This window comes from Heloderma suspectum, chromosome 1 (assembly GCF_057233095.1).
Source record: "Heloderma suspectum isolate Gila_16-S chromosome 1, 16-S_ref, whole genome shotgun sequence".
Lineage (NCBI taxonomy): Eukaryota > Metazoa > Chordata > Lepidosauria > Squamata > Helodermatidae > Heloderma > Heloderma suspectum.
Window position 1 is genome coordinate 199434926 of NC_139458.1, and position 24012 is coordinate 199458937.

At 44.0% G+C, this 24012-nt stretch overlaps 1 protein-coding gene across 1 annotated transcript in view; it reads left to right on the top strand.

Annotated features, from left to right (window-relative positions):
- Nucleotides 1-24012, top strand: part of COL3A1 (collagen type III alpha 1 chain) — a 95240-nt gene that overhangs the window by 11838 nt on the left and 59390 nt on the right. The window contains exon 2 of the mRNA XM_084815736.1: nt 18728-18930. Within this exon, the coding sequence (XP_084671862.1) occupies nt 18728-18930 (203 nt within the window). The remainder of the gene's footprint in view (nt 1-18727; nt 18931-24012) is intronic.

Genomic DNA, 24012 nt, shown 5'->3' on the forward strand with positions numbered 1-24012 from the left:
GAAATAGCATGATATATTATATGGGGTGTATATTACATCACTACCTTGATGTTCATTCACCTTGTCACTGACTGTATGCATCTTGGCCATAATACAGAAGTGGACATTGTTTGGGCCGGTTCTTATGTTACTTTAGCAGCATAGTAGCACCTCCCTTCATATGGCAGCTTTCCACAGCACTTGGGTAATGCATATAATGATGAGACCATGTAGGAAGGGTGCATGTTTGGGTCACTTTCCATGCAGGCACTGTCAGATACCAGAGAGAGGTGGTGCTTCTGCGGGGAGTAAATGAGCAAATGCCCATCCCTCATGGCCTCCACGTTAAGGGAGGAGGCATAGATCAGTGGTAGAGCACCTGCCTTGCATGTAGAAGGTCCCAGGTTCAATCCCCAGTATCTCCACTTAATCAGACAGCCAGTAGCAGGTGACAGAAGATTTTGGCCTGAGACTCTGGTGAGCTGCTGCCAGTCAGAAGAGACAATACTTGACTAGATGGACAAATAGGCTGGCCTCATCTAAGGCAGCTTCTTGTGATCTTATTACATAAAGTACCAGAGCAGGATAGGCAAAAGCCAAGCAAACCAAGCAATCACACCAGCAGAGCAACCTAATGGGTAGGATGCTGTAGAAACAGAAGGAAAGGCGATATGGAAAGACAGCATGGAAAACCAGGCATGCAGAATGAGCAGCCCACCATGGTTTGGCCAGAAACCTCCCCAACATGGTGCCTTCCAGATGTGTGGGCCATGCTTGCTGGGAATGATGAGAGCTGCAGTCCAACGCATCTCCATTTCAGATTGGCCAACAGTTCACAGAATTAGTCACAGGTAGCCTTATTTGCATGTTAGCCCAGTCGTGAATAAAATCTTCTCTTCACTCTAACCTAGCTATCTGTTCCCGATGAAGGAATGCCAGTGCATGGACTTTTCAGCACATACGTATCTCTGTTCTAATGAAGGATGCAGCCTGAATATATAAGAGAGCTTCTGAGCTCTTGTAGATTTTTGCTTCTCCACAGCAAAGACTGATGCTGAATTATAACCCAATTCTTTCTGCATACAGAAGCTGATGAAGTTCGAGGGGAGGAATCTTAAAAATGAAAACAGGAATCCACTCAAGAAGAAGCTGCAGCTTCTGAACTGTCTTCAGGGGTAACCCCACGTAGAGCGCATTACAGTAGTCTAAACGAGAAGAGACCAGGGCATGTACTACCGATGGGAGCAGATGGTCGGGAAGGAAGGGGCGCAGCTGCTGTATCAGATGGAGTTGATACAGCGCTGTCCAGCTCACAGCTGACACCTGAGCTTCCATGGACAGCTGGGAGTCCAAAATGACCCCCAGGCTGCGGACCTGGTCTTTCAAGGGTAGCCGTACCCCATTCAACACCAGGTCAACATCCCCCAGCCTACTCTTGTCTCCCACCAAAAGTACCTCAGTCTTGTCAGGGTTCAGCTTCAGCTTATTCCTCCCCATCCAGCCACTCACCATCTCCAGACGTTTGGACAGGGATTCTACGGCCAACCTTGGTGAAGATTTGAACGAGAGGTAGAGCTGCGTGTCATCCGCATATTGATGACACCGCACCCCAAACCTCCTGACGATAGCCCCCAGTGGCTTCACATAGATGTTAAATAGCATCGGGGAGAGGATGGAACCCTGTGGCACCCCACGAGTGAGCGGCCACAGGTCCGAAACCTCCTCTCCCAGTACTACCCTCTGGTACCTGCCAGAGAGGAAGGACCGGAACCACCGCAATACGGTGTCTCCAATGCCCAACCCCTCCAGGCGGTCCAGGAGGATACCGTGGTCAACGGTATCAAAAGCTGCTGAGAGGTCGAGGAGAACAAGGAAGGAGCATTCACCCCTATCCAGAGCCCTCCTCATATCATCCACCAAGGCGACCAAGGCCGTTTCTGTCCCATGCACAGGCCTGAAGCCCAACTGAAATGGGTCTAGATAATCGCTTTCTTCCAAGTGTGCCTTCAACTGCATCACCACCACCCGCTCAGTCACCTTGCCCAAAAATGGCAGATTTGAGACTGGGCGAAAGTTGTTCAGAACTTGGGGATCCAAGGAGGGCTTCTTTAAGAGCGGTCTTATCATTGCCTCCTTGAGGGCTGATGGCATCACTCCCTCCTCAAGGGTGGCATTCACCACCGCCCTGATCCCCTCACCCAGTCTCTCTGCAGCCCATAATGAGCCAAGATGGGCAAGGATCAAGTAAGCAGGTGGTCGGCCTTACAGATGAAAGCACCTTGTCCACTTCATCAGGAGGAAGAAGCTGGAACCGATCCCACAAAACCGGTTTGCCACAGGCCGCCTCTTGCTCACTAACTGTATCCACAGCGTGCGGAGTAACACTCCTAATCTGATCAATTTTATCCGCAAAGTGCCTTGCCAAGGCCTCACAGGAGGCCTTAGAATGCTGCAGTGGTTCTGGAGCCACAGGACTGACCAGGCTCCGGACCACTTGGAACAGCGTCCTGGGACAGCACTCTGCAGACGCAATAGAGGTAGCATAATATTCCTTTTTTGCTGCCTTCACTGCCACGTGATAGGCTGAAGATACAGCAATAGCCTGTGTCTGATCGTCTTTGGAGCAAGACTTCCGCCACCGGCACTCTAGCCGACTCACCTCCTGTTTCAGAGCTCGTAACTGCGGATTGAACCATGGTGCAGTCCGAGCCCTGTTCAGGGGGAGAGGGTGTTTCGGAGCCACCTGATCTAATGCCCCAGTGATTGCGGCATTCCAGCCACCCACCAGGGTCTCGACCGAGTGGCCGTTGGCATGCCCCAGAGAATCCCCAAGCGCGTTCAGGAATCCATTCAGATCCATAAGACGCCTGGGGCGGACCATTTTAGTGGCTCCTCCACCCCTGCGGAGGGGTTGTGGAACCGAGAAGTCTAACATCACCAGATAGTGATCTGACCATGAGGGGTGGTGGATATACCCCCGACTTCCAGATCACTCCCCGCTTCTCCAGAAACAAACACAAGGTCTAGTGCATGACGGGCTACATGGGTGGGCCCAGTTAGAATATGGTGCAGCTCCCAGGAAACCATGGTCTCCATGAATTCCCGAGGTGCTCCTGTGAGGATGGCCTCTGGATGTACGTTGAAGTCCCCCAACACCAATAAGTTAGGGGACTGTACACACACATCAGAGACCACCTCAAGCACCTCCACCAGGGAGTCAGTCGTGCAGCGGGGTGGATGGTACACGAGCAGAATCCCCAGACTGCCCTTCAGGCCCAACCTCCAGTACATGCATGTACTGGTACAGAACACGGCAGCTCGCCTGATTAAAGGCAGCCACCGGCGAGATCACATCACTGTGCGTGTACAGTCCCCTAACTTATTGTTGGAGGAGGACTTCAGTGCTGAAGGAGTTGCACTGATTACCAGTTGTTTTCCGGGCCAAATTCAAGGTGTTGGTTTTGACTTTTAAAACCCTATATGGTTCCGGCCCAGCCTATCTTAAGGAGCACCTCCAGCAACACCAGAGAGGCCACTCAACAAGTTCAGCCCCTCAAATGGCCTTCTCTCTGTCCCATCGGCCAGGCCAGCTAGACTGGTGGGGACTAGGGAGAGGGCCTTTTCTGTGGTGACCCCCACTCTGTGGAACTCCCTCCCTAGGGAACTCCACCATGCCCCCTCTTTAATGAGCTTCCGCCGTGCATTAAAAACATGGTTGTTCAGGCAGGCATTTGGGGTGGGTTAGGGTATTTTAGAAAATGTTTTTATTGTAGAATTTTATTGTTTTAAACTGTTTTATTATATGCTGTACATCACCCAGAGCAGCTGGGTGACCAGCCAGATGGGCGATTAATAAGTTTAATAAATAAATAAATAAAAATTGAGTCAGGCCCAGGGCTGTTCTTCCCAGACAAAACTACAAAGTCCATGATGCACTGCAGGAAATGACACTCCTCAGATTGCTCAGAAGCATCATTTCAAGTTTAGGTGCCAGGCCTGTGATTTACCTGTGAGCCCTCCCTGCCACCCACTCCCTTTCACAAAGGTAAGGGCTTGAGGAGGCAGGGAACTGGCAGGTGGGGGTCCCGAAACCTTCTGTGGGCATTCCTGTTGAATGCTCCCAAAACCTTTTGAGGTTTCGTGAGGTGAGCTAAAGGCACATCACTACTTCTACACCCCAATGCAGCTGTACTGAATACTGGAATGAAGAAGAAGCATTGCTAGAATTCAGGTAGACATGAATCACTCTTAGGTTCCAACATATGCACACTTACTTGGGAATAAGGCCCACTGAAGACAGTGGGATTTACTTATTAAACATGCATAGGATTGATTGAGAAATATCTCAGTGGCAGGGAGCATGCACATACCTAGCAATATCTCCCTTCTCTTCAACCTGTATGTTCAGTAAAGCTGCATCAGAGTTCAGAAGGAGTATTATTTCAGAAGACTTTCAAATTGCTTCCAGATGGTTGGTGTATGAAAGAGAAAGAAACCAGAGTAGTGATTTACATTACAGCAAAGTTTAAAGTTGTCTGGATTAAAATAAATATATATATATATATATATATATATATATATATACATACACATTACAGTATCACTTCGGTGTTCTATTTGTTAAAAAAGCATCAGTCCAGATAAAGAAAACCTCCTGAAATTGCCGTACATGTCTGACCAAAGAATCCAGAATAGATGCACAGAGGAATTTCAAGGGAAAGCTGATAATCTAATATGAACATGAAGATTTAAGTTTTTAGCTGATGTGTCCTATACCAGAAGACTTCCACGTATTTTCATTTTATTTTGTAGTCATTTATCTTAGGTACTCAGCAGGATCACTCTAATATACATTGAAATGAATTACCTGAGCTAAATTCTTCACTGACTCATAACCCTAATTTACTGTGGAATTAGACTTGTGTCACTGATGAAATAGTGCAGCAGCTTGAGGTGGCCAGGAATGAATTTCCTTCCTGTCTGAAGATCGTCTGTGTGTGTGTGTGCGCGCGTGCGCGTGCGTGCGTGCGTGTGTGCGCAAGGAAAGGAGGGAGGGAGGGAATGTGTGTGTATGTATATAGTAACTTTCCCCATAGAGGTTTCCCCATAGAACTTCCCCCAGAGATATATGGAGGAAGTATTGCATATTGTACCTCCACATAACGCCTTTAAAACTTCACTGCATAAAATATGTAACTCTTCTTGGCAGAAGAACATCATTCCTCCAGTTTTGAAATTTTCCCCATGGTTTCTCCTGCTGAAGAGGAAACACATTTGGCCAAAGCAGACTTTAAGTAACTCATATTTCTTACTCTAGCCTTCATATTTGAGTTTCCAGGTCCCCAAAATGGAAACATGCATTATAAGAACATGCCTGCTGGACCAGACTAAAGTCATCTTGTCCAGCATCCTGTCTCCACCAGTGGCCAGCCAGATGCTTCTGGGAAACTTACTAGCAGTCATGAAATGTGCAGTTTTCCCTTTATGCTTGGTCCCACCCCAATCTGTTATTCAGAGGTAAACTGCCTCTAAACATGGCAGTTCCATTAGCTAATGGTTAACAACCATTGCCAGACCTATCTGATTATTATCATCATCATCATCCCATCAGCATGCATGGTGCTTTCCAGAGTATAGACATACGGAGTATGATCTTTGCTAGTCTCCATTATATCGCATCTTACATTAGTGAATTCCACAACATGTGTATTCCTAACGATGCTCATGCATTCCAGAAAAAGTGCTTCTTAAGGGATATCATCAATAGTGGGGCTACACAGTGGGCCTTTTGCATAATGCAACACACACACACACATTATTGGTTAAATGTTTTTTCTTTTTTACTTTCACATTTCAACCTCTGTGGTCATTTATTCATTTCTTTTTACTAATGGGTTGCTAAACCAAATGGCAATTACTCCTTTTATCTCTGTCTACAAATTTACTTCTACATGATAGTTTACTGGTAACATCTCTGTAGTTTATCTCTTCTGTACACTGGTGACAGATGGCAAGTATTAATTTAGCCTAATGTAAGGACAGATGGCAACCACTCCAAGGTACATGCCTCGAAGACACAACAGCCGGAGTGTCACAAATTGTACAAATGTGGGAATAAACCAACATCCTATGTGGGAATAGACCAATTTATCTGAGACATTTCCAAACAAATTAACTCCTGATGATGTGCACTGAAAGCACATGTTATTGTCTTCTTGATGTAAGACAGCCTACCCCAATGCACACATTTTTATACCCACTTGAACTGTCTGAAAAAAAGAGCACTGAAAAGTGATTGCACTACTTCCATTATTTGATGCCTAACACAGGGCTGCAGAGCTGTGTTAGGATGGGGGCCCGAATCGCCCCTCACCAGGCCCTCTGTGACACCCACTGATGTCATTTACCCCCCTCCCTAGGCATTTTGCCTTTCGTTGTGCTGGGAGAGGCACAGCATTTCCCAAAAGGACCCCAAGGAGGCTCTGCAAGCCAGATGTGGAACCTCCACAGGCCAGATTAGGCCCGTGGGCCAAATGTTCTGCATCCCCTGTCTAATGACATCAAGTTAGATCCAGACATGTCCTTCCACAGACAGAAAGGCTCCAACCTTCTGTTTATGGAAGAGGGTGGGATCTAGCAGAGCCTCCAGCTGGAGGAAAGGGGGAAGGTGATTTTCATTGATTCCACCTTCCCCCTGCAGCAACCTTTCTCGCCCCCCAATCCGTTCCTCTGTCTCCATTCTTTGCTATGCTCCTGACTAGGGATGTATGGATTTTGTAAAATCCAGTCCACCTATGTTTCGCTGATTGTCAGGCACCTTTCATTCCATCATCTGCTCATGGATGGAACTGGATTTTTTCCAACTTCCTGAATTTGTGCAAATTTGCACTTGCACAAATTCGCACTTGCAAAAATCCCCCCAAATTGCACAAATTCCTCCCAAAATGTGCATTTTCATGGGGGGAAATGTGCATTTTCAGCCAGTGTTTTTCATTTGATGTCTTTTTCTACAACTAAATTTGCATAATATTCCAGAAAGTAATTAAAAAAAAAATTACACAAATCCACGGAATCCATGCAACTTGGGAAACATTTGTCTGCTGTGGAATCTGTGGGTCAGAGTCATAGAAATCTGAACTCATTTGATTCCTTTGCTGATTTCTCTGACATCCCTACTCTTGCCCCATATAGCACTAAGTTCTTTCCAGATTGCCTGCTTGGCAGTTTTACCTTTTGCCTGGTCCTTGCTTGCTTCATTAAATCACCATATGCCCTCTGTCTACCCCTACCCTACTGCTAGTACTTAGCCAGCATCAAAATCACCCTGAAATGGAAAAGAAGGTCACTGCCATTTGCTGATGCAAACTACACTTTACCGAAGTGCAAATGTCTCCTTCTCCTAGTACCAAGTGTCTGTGCGCAGGAATTCCTCCTTCCGCGCCTTGTTCTTTCACAGAAAAGTCATAGAATTCCTCCTTCCACTCCTTGTTCTTTCACAGAAAAGTCACAATCATTTCCTTATTATGCCACTAACAGCACAACCTACCCAAGTTCTGCAAGTGCTAATTGCTTATTTGCTTAATTTGCCTTTACCAGCTAGGAAGTGGGGAATTTAGGAGAGAGACAGAGAGAGTGTGAGTAATTCTGTGAGCAGCCTACTAGAAAATTGGTGTCACTCACGAGCCACATAAATCATAAATCAAGTGCAGAGGTGCATGGCAGAGAAGCATTGTTAGGCACATCTATTTGGGGTCCCTTGTTCACCCTATAGGTTGTACAAGGCAAGCTTTCTTTGTACATGCAGTTGTGACAGCAGCTTGGGTATCACAGCCAAAGTGTATTGGAAGAATCTAATGTTGTTTCCCAGTCTGCAGAGCATTGCAGCCATCTCACCTTCTTCATGGATCACTTGTGCTTACAATGAATTTTCAACCCTAACAACCTCAGCCAATGCCAGGCATAGGGTTGATGTTAAGGTTTGCCCATCAGCCTCGGGCTTGATTTGTCCCTGCCCTTGGTTGCTTCCATTATTTACATCTCTCTTGACTGGAAGTGTCCCCAGGAGATAGGAAACAATGAAAGTTTGTACAGAATAGGTATCTACCAATCCAATTTGTCATTTTCTTATTTATTTATTTATTTATTTATTTATATCCCGCCTTTTTTCCTCCAAGGAACCCAAGGCGGCATACATAATCCTCCTCCTCTCTATTTTATCCTCACAGCAACAACCCTGTGAGGTCTGTTGGGCTGAGAGTCTGTGACTGGCCCAAAGTCACCCAGTGAGCTTCCATGGCCAAGTGGGGACTAGAACCCAGCTCTCCTGGTTCCCAGTCCAACACTCGAACCACTACACCACACTGGTTCTTTTTATAATTTTCTTATTTCTTCCTATACCTCTTTGGCAAGGTGGGGGCAGGTAGGGTAGTGGGAAGATTTAGTTTAGCGTAACATTGCTTTCTTTTTGCTAGGAAAGAAAAAATAAAGTAAATAAGATCAGGAGGTTGAATTTAGCAATGCTCTTGTAGCTGCCTCCCCCTTCCCCAAATCTTGCTGTTAGTCCTACTTTAAACATATTTATTTGAAACTAACTTTCACTGAAATCAATAGGATTTCCAAATAAAAGTGTTTATCCAAGTACCGGGCAGAAATCCAAGTGCCAGGCTTTGTTTGAATTCTGGTATGCAGACATAGTGGGTGAAGCCATAATGGAAAGAATGATGTGCAGAAGCAGGAAAAATGCCAGGAAAAATAAGTCTCGAAGGTGTGGAGTGCTTTATTAGAGGCATCCTACACTGAATTACAAATGAAACAAACTTGCTTTCTCCTGCTGATTAATTCTCCTTTTCATCCAGTCTTCTTTCTGTGCATTTTCTTTCCTGTTGTATGGCCTAGTCTACCTTGGCAAAGAGAGGGAGGGGGGAAGAGAGGCAAAGAGAGACACAAAGGGAGAGGGAGAGATGTATAAAACATCTGGGTAAGTTTAAGTCCTGATTGTTCCCCCAAATGATATCAGAGATGATTATGTGCATCTGTGCAAAAAGAGAACATTGGATGTTGGACTCTGCTGTAACACTCGCAGAGAGGCATACTAGAAAGCATTAAGGTGGCCTTGGAACATTCGTTGAAAACTCCAGGCTTTGTGTAGGTGTTGGGAATCGTGATGTGTTTGCTTGAAGAGCCAGTTTTTGCTTCCCATTCCATCTAGGAGTTCACAGTCTTCTGTGCAATGGGACAATTAAGAGGACACAACACTACCAATGCCACCAACTTCTAGGCTATGTATGGATTGTTCATCTTACATAAGGATTGCCTAATGACAGCAAGTGATAACTGTGAGATAGTCCAATTGCACCATAAATATAGGTTACAAGAATGGATGTTTCTTGATGTTCCCTTTATTAAAAGGTTCTCTTTGAAAAAAAAAGTGGTTTAGTACTGCAGTGATCACTGCAAGATGATTGGTAAATCATCACAATTACTCCATAAGGATCACAAAGGGTACACACTGACCCAGTTCAAAATGATACTGAACACCCATTGGCCAGGCCGCATTGGTAGCACACACACACCACCCCCTGCCAATTTTATCTTCTGGGCATGGGGGGGCAGGCCATGCATTCTTGCTACTCCTCCATGTGTTCGATACCCACTGGTACCAAATGCATTAATAGGGCTACTGTGATACAGGCATTCATGATCATAAAAGTGCAGAGAACACCTTTGTACAGCAGTAGTGCTCTGTGGATTATACAGAGACCAAAATATTAAATCATGGAAATGACTTCCTCTATCAGGTAGGGCCGCCTACATAAGTCCTTCCCAGCAGCATCTTCCCCCTACCCCCCATACAAAGAACAAATGGATCTTCCATCTTCAAAACTCCCTGCACGTAGAAAGTTAGCACATAAGGTAGACATGTTTGACCCTTGTCTTTTCTCTGAAGTTTTAATTTACTCTCCATCTGCGTCATGGCTCACATGGCGATGTACGTGTTTAAGATACGTTTTAGTAGGCTGTGAATTACTCAAAGCCCTGTGTTACTTTCCCTAATTAATGTTGGTCCAATGAGAACAGTGTAAATGCTTCATCTTCTCATGAGACTGTGCTGTGAAGCCAACAAAACCCACCCAATTCAGGGCCAAATGAGATGTGACGTGACATTCATCGAGTGAATGCAATGAATGTGTATGTTATTTATGATGTAAACAGCAGCCATGAGGAATTCTGCCTGAGCAGCCTTTAAAATACATCAATTGATATACGTTCTAGGCTATAAAGGAGACATTCATGAAATATCAGGGTAGGAAGTATCCAGGATGATCATCTTGATGATTAAAAAAAATAATAATAATACCCAGGCAATAGGAGTATAATTATGATTAATGATCATAAGGCACAACTTATGACAGAAAGGTTTACCCATTCACTTCAATAAAGGGGAACGTTCCATGCTCCTCCTTGAACATGTATATTTTCACTTTCCTTGCTGAGGTGAATGAGAAAACAATTAGGATGGGGAAGTAATTAGCAACTGTACATCTAAGACTCCCCCTAGCTATTGGTGGATCAGGCTGGATGCTGATCCAGCTTGAAGATTTTGGGGGCAGGGGGAGGTAAAATATTCTTCTGCTTATTCCTTTGTGGTTTGGAAGGATAAAAACACCGCACGTGAGTATAAGACAAGAATAAGCCACAGGAGGGTGAAACGGCGCCCTTTTTGTACATTCTTGTGTTATACTTATTTCTTTGTGTCTAGTTCTAAGTCTTATGAGCAAAACGTTTCCAATTTCCTGCACTCAGCACTTATCTAATTGCCCAAAACTGAAAACACTCTGCATTTTGGCTGAGCAACTCAATGAGTTCATTTTGAGAGTATGCTTTGCTTCTATTACAAATCTTAGTGTGGAATGAATGTATTAACTTTTCCTGTAAACATTTCCATAATAACAGACATATGGCTCTGACTGCTCACCCCAAGGGTGGGGTGTGGGGGGATATTTTAATCTTGTCATTTTGTTTGGTAAATCAAAGGCGAGACCGTTTATAACACTGCCATAAATCTCTTCCAAGGTACAAGTGGAGGTCCACACACCTTCATGGACAGATTTTCTGTTGCTTTTAAATAGCTGGGTATATGTATGCATGTATGAATCTCATAACTATGGATAGATACATAGATACATATTTACAAAATATACACATCCTGCCTACTAATTGCACTACAACTCCATCTAACATGTAGTCTGGGCCCAGTTCGTGAGGCATCGCAAACCTTTCCCAGGTCATAGATGGGCAGGTGCTGGACTGGGAGTCGGGAGATCCGGGTTCTAGTCCCCACTCGGCCATGGAAGCTCACTGGGTGACTTTGGGCCAGTCACAGACTCTCAGCCCAACCTACCTCACAGGGTTGTTGTTGTGAGGATAAAATGGAGGAAGGAGGAGGATCATGTACGCTGCCTTGAGTTCCTTGGAGGAAAAAAGGCAGGATATAAATGCAATAAATAAAATAAAAATAAATAAATAAATAAATAAATGAAGAGGAAGAGCACAGCAGGAGACCTCTGTGCCTCAAATAACTATAGGTGACTCAAGTAAGCAAACTAAGCCATGTTCTACAGGGATGGACAACTTGTGGCCCTCCAGATGTTGTTGGACTTCAACTTCCATCAGCCCTAGCCAGCACAGCCTGCAGTGAAGGATGATGGGAGCTGCAGTCCAACAACTTCTGGATGAACATGAGTTGCCTGCCCCTGCCCTGCCGAACAGATTAGCCCAAAAAAACTCATGACAACAGTAAGCATAACATCCCTTTGACTTCCGGACAGGTTTTATCATATTTCTCCAACGTTGGCACTCAAAACCCAGCATAAGATATCAGCCAGTGTGTGTGCATGTGTGTGTGCAGCTATTGCTTTATGTCGATTAGAAACAGATATCCTTGTTGTTCTCACTTATTAACACTTGTAAAGCCTGATGAAAGCATTAGTAAATATTGTTATTAACAAATGCCACATCAGGACTTTATCAGTTGATCTAAAATGGAGGAAGACAGTGGTTCTTGGAGATGCATTTAGCCAGTCTGTTCTCCTGTGGGTACAGTAAAGTCATGATATTGGCCCAAACTATATTTTAAAAAGGACATCTGTGTAATTTTCTCGTGACCCTGACTTTTTAGCAACTTCTGGTGCTATCGTCTTGAACATTGCTGGGTAGGAAAGAGGTGCTTATGCGAAGAGTCGGACACGACTGAACGACTGAACAACAACAATATATATGACTGCAGCCTTAATGACACAATGCCTTAATCCCATTTGCCTCTGTGGGCCAGAATTATCTCCTATGCTACAGCAGTACTCTTTCTCCTCACAACTTGCCAATTGTTGTCTCCTGATGCATTTTAGTTGCATTATCCCATTAAAAATTTAATGGTGAAGTGCAATGTAGCTTTTGAAAAAGGGACACATCATTTTTGTTTATCCCTGATGATATATGCCCAATACCCATTCTTTTTCTTTAGTGGTTTATACATGGGCATTTTGCCACTGTTGTCAAAAATCATTTGTCAGATGTGAAGACATACTTCTGTGGTGATTTCACTTGCTTCAGCTCAGGGAGAGGGAATCCATTGGTGGATGCACCCACCACCAAGCTCTGAAAACCTAGGAAATGCAGTTTAATGTGCTATATAAATTTTCCGATACTCAAAAAAACCCACGAATAAATCACACACCCCACTTTATATTTTGTGAAATCCCTTCCAGATGTTCAATAACTAATAATTTATTTATACTATTGCTGGCAAGCCATCCCAATAATTTATTTTTAAAAGGGAAATTGTATACAGCGACTCTCACCAGTGATGCATTCTGGGTAGTGAATAAGTTTACAGTAGGCAAGTATCAAGTTGATTCATCCTTGACATTTTATAAAATCTCCAGGCTTCTGCAGACAAGGGCCCCAATCAGCCCTGAGCTAGGTACAGAAGCCAACTGGAATAAGTGGACTTAAGCACACCAAATCTTGTGTTGGATGGCCAGTACAGTTTTGTGGTCCTCCTCCTCCATATGTTCATTTCATCCTGAGTGGTAGTCATTTTGGATAAAGGAAGCTCAGTGAGTAGCCAGGAGAAGGAGATAGCCTCCTGAAGGAGAAGGCTATCAATGGCTTCTAGGCTTAAAGGCTATGTGCTACTTCCAGTACTAGGGGTGGTATGCCTACCAATTGCTGGGGAACATGGGCAGGAGGGTGCTGTTGCACTCATGTCCTGCTTATGTTTTCCTAGTTGACAGCTGGTTGGCCACTGTGTGTGAACAGAATGCTGGACAAGTTGGTCCCTTGGTCTGATCCAGCAGGGCTCTTCCTATGTTCTTATGTTCTTAGGAGTACTTGGCCAACTGGGATCCCGACCCAGTCCTCCAGTCCATGTTTTATCAATTTCCAAACTAGCCACAATGCAAAGGAAAAGTCCCGGTTTGATCAGGAAAGTAGACCCCACCGCCACTGAGTTCTTATCTTCTGGGATCTCCATGACATTTCTGTGCACACTACCGCACTAGAGGATGACTGCATCATCCACTCATAGAATCTCTCCTCCCTTTAGTTCAGTGACGTCTATCCATTAATCAGAAATAGGGCAGCTGTTATCTAGATATGAATGCAGCTGGTACCTCTTGGTACAGTAACCTGGGATAAAATAAAAACCATCACTGTGAACTGGCATAAAAAGTCTGCCTATTGTTTTTTTTTTCTTTTTCATTCTTTCAGGGCGCAATCCTATGCATGTTTAGACAGAGAAAAGGCCTACAACTCCCAGCATTCCCCAGCCAGCAAGGCTGGTTGGGGGATGCTGGGTGTTGTAGGCCTTTTCTTATGTATTTATTTATTTATTTATTATTAAATTTATTAATCGCCCATCTGGCTGGTCACCCAGCCACTCTGGGCGATGTACAACATACAATAAAAACAGTTTAAAACAATAAAATTCTACAATAAAAACATTTTCTAAAATACCCTAACCCACCCCAAATGCCTGCCTGAACAGCCACGTTTTTAATGCACGACGGAAGCTCATTAAAGAGGGGCCATGACGGAGTTCCCTAGGAGTTCCCTAGGTTTTCTCTGTCTAAACATGCATAGGATTGCGCTCTCAACCACAAGTCTGGAAACAGGTGACTCAGCCTGTAGTACCGACTTTCCCATTGTTTTTTTACATATGCTTTGCCAGTCATGCAACACAGTTTAGCTTTGCAGAGTATTTTACACCGTTTTTTAAAAGGAAAAGAAATCTGTATATGCAATATATGGGGCATTATGTCATAGTGAGCTGACACAAAGATCTACGTCTTAACCTAGTAGGGGTTTCTTGAACTGGCAAATCAACCCAGATGGAAGGTTCTCCTGGAAAAAATTATTTAATACTTTCATTCTGCCAAAAGCCACAGAGACCTGTAGTGTAGCACTTCCAGTTCGGCTCTGAAGTGATTTAACAATATCCAGAAAGTTAGACACAAGGCTGAAAGTCATTATAACCAGATGTGTAAACGTTACCTTCAGTCTAGTCAATAATGCCACCTACTGCGTATTAAGAGAATGACAGTGCTCAAAAACGTTCAATGAACAAAGGCTATTTTGACTCTTACGGATAGCAATTTTATTTTAAATTCATATTATTTTTATCTCATTTTATTTTAATGACTTTGGTTGGCAGAAATAACTAGCTTCTCATAGTCCAGGGACCTCATTTTGCTAAATAGTCACTTTATTCCTGCAGCCTTACAGGCCAGCTAGGCTTCTGCTCATCTCTCAATGGCCTTCTCATTATTTTCAGTCAACAACTCCATGAACATAATGGGATAATCAAATGACCCATACATTTTATGCCCCTTTCTTGCTGCTCTTTTAATGATTGAATTGACATGTTGTGTAACTGGTGTATTGTTTTATCTCATTATTTTTATTGTATTTTTTTGCTTTTAATTTGGAAGCCATTCTAGGGGATGAAAGATGTGGTAGATATTTTCTAAAACATTGAATCAATCAATCAATCAATCAATAAAATGAATGTAGAGTTACCCCTTACACTGATGCCTGCCTGGCCCAGTCCTGTTTTATTAAGTATTTCCATGCCCCTTTTAATTGAGCAAGGTGCTACACTGCAGAATTCATCTTGTTTGTTCAGAAGTAGTGCCCACTGGGGCTTGTTGTTGTTGTTCAGTCATTCAGTCATGCCCGACTCTTCGTGACCCCATGGACCATAGCACGCCAGCCAGGCCTTCCTGTCCTGCGCTCTCTCCCGGAGCGTGCTCAAGTCCATATTCACTGCATCGGTGATGCTATCTAGCCATCTCATCCTCTGCCGTCCCTTTCTCCTTTTGCCTTCAATCTTTCCCAGCATCAGGGCCTTTTCCAGAGAGTTTTCTCTTCACATTAGGTGGCCAAAATAGTTGAGCTTCAGCTTCAGTATCTGTCCTCCCAATGAGCAGTCAGGGTTGATTTCCTTTAGATGGACTGATCTGACCTCCTTGCAGTCCAGGGGACTCATAAGAGTCTTCTCCAGCACCATAGTTCGAAAGCATCAATTCTTCAGCACTCAGCCTTCCTTATAGTCCAGCTCTCACAGCCATATGTTGCTACTGGGAAAACCATAGCTTTGATTAGATGGACCTTTGTCGGCAAGGTGATGTCTCTGCTTCTTACTATGCTGTCTAGGTGTGCCATAGCTTTCCTCCCAAGGAGCAAGTGTCTTTTAATTTCATGGCTACAGTCACTGTCTGAGGTGATCTTGGAGCCCAAGAAAATAAAATCTGTCACTGCTTCCATTTCTTCCCCTTCTATATGCCAGGAAGTGATGGGGCCAGATGCCACGATCTTAGTTTTTTGAATGTTGAGTTTCAAACCAGCTTTTGCACTCTCCACTTTCACCCTCAAGAAGAGGCATCCTCATTACAACCCTTCTTCTCCTTCCTTCCTTCCTTCTCTCTCTCTCGCTCATTCCCATTTTATAGATGGGGAGTAGAGGTTATGAGAGAGTAATTTGCCCAGTGGGTTTATGGTTGGGCTGAGATTGGAACCAGGGATCTATCAGTCCCAAGTCCAGCATTCAGTCTAACTGGATGACACTGAGTCTTAACTCATGGATTCTACTGGGAACTTTGCCATGAATCTCTAAGGCAAGAAAGTGTTGACCTCTTGTTTCCTGCAGAGAATGCAATAAAACAGTGTTGTTTTTATTTTAAAGGTCATAAACAGTCACTTGGTAATGGGAAGGATATAAATTTTTGACCCTATTTTTAACACTGCTAATATTATAAACCAAAATGGAGAAACATAGCTCTCAAGGAGCACTTAAATGTTCATCTGGATTAAATAAAGGAGCTTTCTGAATTGGCATCATTCTTCAATATGTTTTTGAACTCTTTTTTCGCCCCCATTTCAGTACTAAATACATTTTATTAACATATCTGGAACATTCGCAGTTGACTTATTTCTTTCATTTTGGCCCTTTACATACGTTTCTTTTGTTTCTGAGAAAATAAAAATTCAATTTGGGTTCAATAAGGTGGCACCTGACATCATGCAGAAATGACCACTATTAAGTATGGGAAATGCAAGATGATTAGATTGAAAGACTTTAGCCTTTCCCACAAATTCATATTCATGCACATGATTGCTGCAATTATCACAATACTGGTACAAATGTAAGAATGATAATGGGCTTGTATTATATGCTTGGCCAGATATAAATAGAGATAGAGATGGAGATATTTTCCCATGGTTGTGTATTCTTGATATGGGAACAAAATATCACTGCAGCACATTTCCCATCTGATGATCGGTGCATTTTCCAGCAGCAAACTGCAGAAAATTTTTGGTCACTTACCAAATGGGTCACTTACAAACTGAGTGGACATAGTGTTGGATGGATACCATTTTAATTCAAGGAATAAGTGTCAACATATGGAGAAACCGAAACACTCTGTTTTTATCACATGATTTTGATGACTAGGGAATCTGGATTCTCTTTTGTGCATGGAAATAAGTACAAACAGCTCTACCTCCTCAATATATGATTCCTAAATTTATGCTAGACCAGCAGTCTTCTTAAAAGGTTGCTAGCAGTGCTTGCAGGTGGGATAAATCCAGTGTCACATGAGTGGATTTCCCCTTGCGCTCCTTTCCCCTGCAGCCCCCGGCACACACACTCAAATCTGCTCTGGCGGGTCCCCCAACCCTCTGGAGCAAACCTGGGGGGAATGCAGGGGGATGGGAAACCCATTTGCCAGCGGTTTCTATTCTGCTGGTGGATGGTGAGGGTTGGATACAACCCTATCAAAGTAAGTACAGAACGTGTTCAATGAAAAGAGCCACCTGGCAAAAGGAAAACAAAGGCTAAGAGCTTTTCTACATGAGCTATTTACTGTGCACTGGTCTTTCCTGTAGATACTGCAGATTAACAGCCTTGTGTAGAAAATCTCTAAGGCTACAACCCTACGCATACTTACCATTGAACACAATAGTACTTACTCCCAAGCAAATATGAGCAAGATTAAAGCAGGTACCTAGCTGGATTCAACATAACATGGACAAGATGGATGAAAACCGTAGAGGACAATGACGTAAATGAAACAAGCAACAGGAAGAAAGTGGCAGAGGACTCTAGGAATGCATGTGGCTAGGCCTGCCCCCTCTGTGGTGGTGACACATGCACTGCTCCCTGGCTGGCATGTGATCAGCTCGCCAGGGGCCACCAGGGGCCACCAGATTCTAGATTCTGTTTTGGAAACTCCAGATATGTAGAAGGTGAACCCCTTCATACTGAGTTGATAACATATTGACCATGGAGCATGGTTGGCGCATGTGTCATCATCAAGAGGGCAAGTCTAGCCCCATGCATTCCCGCTTATCCTGTCATGTATTAGGTACTCACTAAACATAGTGGTACTTACTTCAGAGTAAACATGCAGATTGCGCTGTTATGGTCAGTTCACACTAACACACATGTTTTAGAAAATGTCTATACACATTTACCTTGGATTAAGTCTCACTGAATGAAGTGGGACTGAATTGTATTCCATGTCATTTCCCACTAGGTCAAATGATAACCAATTTGATTTTGTTGCTGTTGTTAATAATTAACCATACTTTAAAATTTAAAACATACTCACACCAATAAAAATGAAAAGAATGCATTATTGTCATATTTAGGGATGCAGTGTTGCTCACACACACACACACACACACTAGCATTATTTATTATTTCAAGATATTAATGAGGGAAGTTGCTGTTGATTCTGGAAAGAGTGGGAATAATGTCAGCAAATTCCACTTATATTGTTTCCCACGCAGATATTATCCTGCTACCATTGTACCTTCTTTCAGACACATGAAATATGAATTGTGACCAGGGCCAGCTCAAAGTCTGAGGTGTCTTTAGTGCCCTCCATTGGGCCTCTCCAGTTTCAAAAAAAACTGGAGAGTCATAAACTGATCCGAAACCCTTAAAACAACCACATCTGCAACATCCCACTGTACTTTCTCCTCTGCTACTGAACAGTTGATCTCTAGTGACCACCACTGCTTTAGTAGTAGAACATGGAATCAAATTTCTCAGGTTAAACTTTATCATTGTTAAAATAAGTATAGTGTGATACATCTGTTTGATGGATCTTTTGTTTCCATTTTACTGATGCTCACCAAACAACTAACATTTCCTCTTTATTTCCTCCCCCTCCCCATTTTTTCCCAGTCATAGGAGCATGCAGCCACCTTGGCCAGGTGTATGCTGACAGGGATGTGTGGAAACCGGAACCGTGCCAAATCTGTGTGTGTGACTCAGGAGCTGTTCTTTGTGATGACATCATCTGTGATGATCATGAATTAGAGTGCGCCAATCCAGAGATTCCATTTGGAGAATGTTGCCCAGTTTGTCCAAAGCCAACACCGCCACCTGTAAGTGCTAGTTTAAACTTACCATGTTTGGGGTGCAGCCTGAATCCAACGCCAATACTTAGATTTAAACTGGTTTACTCCTATCGGCTTCGAAGGAGTATATTAGCCTAAATACAATTAGTGGAGGCATCACCGGATTCTTTATCAAGCAGCCAGCTATTGCTGTTGATCAGGACATGGTAAAAGCTCTTTTGCTGTATATTTGAAATAATTAAGTAATGATTAGGATTTGTGATATAAAGTGCTAGAAAGGGACAAAGTATTTGAGATAAAAGAAAAATCCTCTAAAGTGGGGATGGGGAAACTTCTTTTCTTTTGAGGACTGCATTCTGTTGGGGGTGGTTGCATGCTGGCAGTGGGTGGGGCCTCCACCACCACCACCTCTCTGTCTCTGACTGGGTTTGCATGATCACCGCAGCCCACTGTGGCTTATTTAAGCCACAGTGGCCTGCGGTGCATGTCGGTGGCCATTTTGAATGTTCAACCCCCAACAAGGGGTTGCCATGGTCTGCCATGTCATCTGAACATGGGGTTGCCTGAGGGGGAAAACAACCTTCAAATAACCCTACCGCACACTTTGGGTTATTTGAGGGTTGTTTCCCCCTTCAACAACCCCTCCTGCCCTGGGTTTGAATGCCACAGCAAATCATGACAGCCTCCCATCGGAGGCTGAATATTGCCCGCTAGCTTAAATAAACTGTGGTGGGCTGCAATGATCATGTGAACCATCTCTCTCTCTCTCTCTCTCTCTCTCTCTCTCTCTCCCTCTCTCCCCCTCCCTCTTCCTCCCAGTCCAGTGGGCTACAAACAGATCAGTCTTGTCAGGGGTCCTGAATGTCTTGCGAAGGGCTTTTGAAAATAAGCTGCTATAGAGCAGTTGCCCTGCTCTATAACCACTCCCCATACTCCAATACTCAGGCGAGCCATTTCCTGGCAAGTTCATTTCCTCCCTTTTTACATTTAATGGGGACCTCTGCACTTCCTAGGCTGATAAAGGGTTGGAATGTGAAGGTGCCAGAATAGACTGCAAGAGATTACTTTCCAGCCAAATGTCAACAAGGAAATCTCACAGCAATCTCCCAAGGAAATCTGTTCTTACTAGAAATGGAAAGATGCTGCAAACTGTTGAGCATTTCCAAATCGGGCTGGGCTTGTTATTCATTTGAATACAAATGAAGCCTGGCAAGTCTCATAAATATCTGCCTAGGCCAAAAACTTTGGATCCAAAGAACACAGCTCTGTCCCAAGAGAAAGTCCACTTTGTCCGCAATTGATATTGCCAAGTGTGAATTTCAGCTGGAACATTCCCATAGTGTGTGGATACTTGGAACGTACTTCATGTTGAGCACTTGGTTGCTAGCTAAAAATATTCTGCTAAAACCCAGATTTGGATCAAGATGGAAACTTTCATAAAATGGAGTCCTCTCCATTTGATGAATGCCTACAAATACTTTCTATCCCAAATGAAATTTGTTTGCTAAGGACTGGAATCTTTTTGTCATATATAAGACCCTAACCCTCACCCTAATTTAAGCCTGATATTTTAATAATACTATGATAATTTTATGCTACTAATAAAATAAAAATTAAATGATTAAAGCTGCAGTCCTATGCAAGGTGAACACTTACTTAGGAGTAAGCCCCATTGAATACAGTGGGGTTTACTTCTGAGTCAAATATATAGGACTGTATATAGAACAGGGGGGCAGTGTGTGGCCCTCCAGATGTTTTGGCCTACAATTCCTGTCAGCCCTAGCTAGCTTAGCCAATAGTGAGTAATGATAGGAGCTGTTGGCCAAAACATATGGAGTAGCACAAGTTGCCTACCCCTTATATAAAGTGTTCTTTTAAAGTTTATGGAATGGATTTAATTTGCTAAGCCTCATTGAAATGAAAGTAACAGGGTATGATTTAGAGCAGAGCTGGGCAGAAAGTAGAACTCCATATGTTTGGGACTCACAGCATTCCTGACCACTGGCCCTGCTGGTTGGGGCTTCTGGGAAATCCAAAACATCTGGAGATCTACCTACTGCCCACCCATGACTTAGAGTTCTCTGCTATTATTCCCTTGGTTATCTCATTATTTTTGATCCTAAAATGACCCACAAGAAGAGTAAACTTTCTGTAAAAGTGCAGCTTCGCCACTACCTCTATAATCTTCTAATAATTCTGTGACTGCAAACAGAACCGGTCCCAGGGGTGAGGGGGGCCTTTAGCAACGTGGCACCTTCAGCCTTTATGAGCCTTGATGGTGGGCAGAGGCAGAACTCTAAACGAGTGCTAGGCTGCTGGGGCCATTTAAATTTCCCACAATGCCCCCAGAATAGCATTACACTGGGGCATTGTGGGAAATTCAAATTGCAGTTCTCAGCTGCCCACTCTCAGCTGCAAACATCAGTGGTGGGCCCTGCTGGGGCCCTGGCAGCCGCCCAAGGATGTCATGGGCTTATGCCAGGCCTGACGGCAAACATGCGCAAAAGCCACAGCCTCTTGGCTGACACCAGTTCCATGAATACCAAACCTCCAGTTCAGCCAAAGTTTGTTTATGACTAACCTGAAAGGAATGACACCTCTGTTAAGCACAGTGCAGTTACACCTAACTTGCTGGGATCGGGATTGGGGGGAGAATATGAGGTTGTGGCAGAAAGCTCTGCTCCGTTAACCTAAGTGCATTCAGTTGAAGGTCTGAACTGACTCCATGTATATAAACTGTGGACATTCATAGGTTTTATGTTCCCAATTGTGGATCTGAACAGGGCTTACGTGTGTACAGTTTGCATGCACATAGGATCAGTTCCGCATAGATCAATAGCAGGCCTTGTCACCCTCTTATGTGAACCTATTGAGTCACACTTAATCTGTTCCATGGATTTCCATGTGACACATTTAAGTCCTCTGCAGTCATTCCCCACCCCCACCCTGCCACATGATTATAAGTGTGTGAAGGGGAGAGCAGGGATGAACCTGTTGCCCCCACCCCTTCAGTATCGCCCTGTCACCAGTTCTGCAGCCCTCCACATACTGGGGGCTGAATGTGTGCAGTGTGGAACCTGCTCTATTCATGTAGGTTTCCCTCATGAATCAGATCCCTGATCCGCCAGGGTTCTAAATCATGTTGGGAGCCTACATGAGGCAACAAGGGCACGATGGGGGGGGGGGCAGTGAGCTCATTCCCTCACATAGTTCTACGCATATGGTGGAGGCGGGGGAACAACTGAAGAAGGCCTCAGTCATGACTAACTTTAGCTGGATTAGGGCCCAATTGTCTGGAAAGGGGAACAGGGTTCACAGTTTCATCATGTAACTATGGTGGAGAGCAACAATCCCAAAGCACTGGTTCTGCAGTCACAGAATGATTGTGTGTTAGGCCAAGGTGTATGGTCTGGTAGCATCCTATCGCCTTAATTACCATAGGCTTACAAAACCAACATCAGAGCTGATTAAATCATTCCAGCACCATCTTTCAACGTTTGCTTTTATAGTGGCCACACGATGAAGCAGGTGACAAGGACACGAAGGGGCGGGGGGGATGGGCATATGCCCTCTCTTCCCTCACACAATTCTAATCATAGGGGATGACTGAAGAAGACTTTAGTCTTTAGTACATGGCACCTTACAGCAGTACATATGCAAAAATACATAGGTCCGTGCCACTCCAAGGAGCTTAGAGTCTATGGGCTTTTCTTCATGAAGTGTTTAACATGCACTCGTCATTCCCTATTCACATTTGTTTATGGGTCCTCCAGTTTCACTTTTGTGTCTCACCAGCACTTTCGGTAAGGTTTTTTTAGAGCAGGGAAAATGTGGCATTTAATTGTGACAGTGAAAGAAAGCGCAATTCTTTTCTTGTGCATTTCCACTATTCTGCTATACCACAATGCCACCTAGACGTTACATAGCAGAAGACATTATGCTCCTTGTGTATTACTCAGATCTCAGTTCTGCAAGGAAACTGAAAGTAGATGCAGCAGATTAACAGCAGATTAACAACCTCATGTAGAAAAGCTCTAAGACTCCGTTTGTTTTAGTGTATTGGCTCTTTGCTTAATAGTCTGGAATTAGGTCATCCATTGTAGCCACAGTCCAATGCAAGATAATTCTTGAACAGTACAGTCTGTTCAGAATTGCTGGCAGGGGGTGTTGCAGAACCTCTTGATATCCAATCCAATCTCCCATAAACTGTTATAAGAGCACACAGTGGTTTAAAACAATTGTAAACTTTCTCAAAGTATGATTTCGTTCAGAAAATGAATGAGGCACTCGCAAAGTAGAGGAACTCTCATTTCACTCTGGCTGTAGAATCATAGAATCGTAGAATAGTAGGGTTGGAAGGGGCCTACAAGGCCATCAAGTCCAACCCCCTGCTCAATGCAGGAAGTCAGAGCATTCCCAATCAGAGCATCCCTGACAGATGGCTGTCCAGCCTCGTCTTGAATGCCTCCAGTGTGGGAGAGCCCGCCACCTCCCTAGGGAATTGGTTCCATTGTCGTATTGCTCTAAGTCAGGATGTTTCTCCTGATGTTCAGCCGGAATCTGGCTTCCTGTCACTTGAGCCCATTATTCCATGTCCTGCACCCTGGGATGATGGAGAAGAGATCCTGGCCTTCCTCTCTCTGACAACCTTTCAAGTACTTGAAGAGCACTATCATATCTCCCCTCAGTCTTCTCTTCTCCAGGCTAAACATGCCCAGTAAGCAATCATAAAACAAATAGGCTTCCATCTCATCGTCTTTATCTCATCATAAAGACAAGCTTCTCATGCCAAGGTAGCCTTGTAATGGCTATTTAATCATCTCCTTTTAAAATTTGCCCTATATACATCCAGTCCCGATTGAAACAGGCATGTGCTCTTCTCAATACAGGCGTGTGCTTCTCTTCTGCCCATTTGGTCAGGGCGGCTGGCTTGGCAACACCCCACGTCAGCATTGCTGGCATAGTGCATAACCATGTAAACCCTGAGGGCAGAAGATATATACATCCCTGGAGCAGTGCAGACCTAGCCACAGAGCAGGAAGGAACCATTCCACTCAACAAACTGTGTAAAGCAGGCCTAAGGATTCTTTACTCTTTAGTAAAATGTCA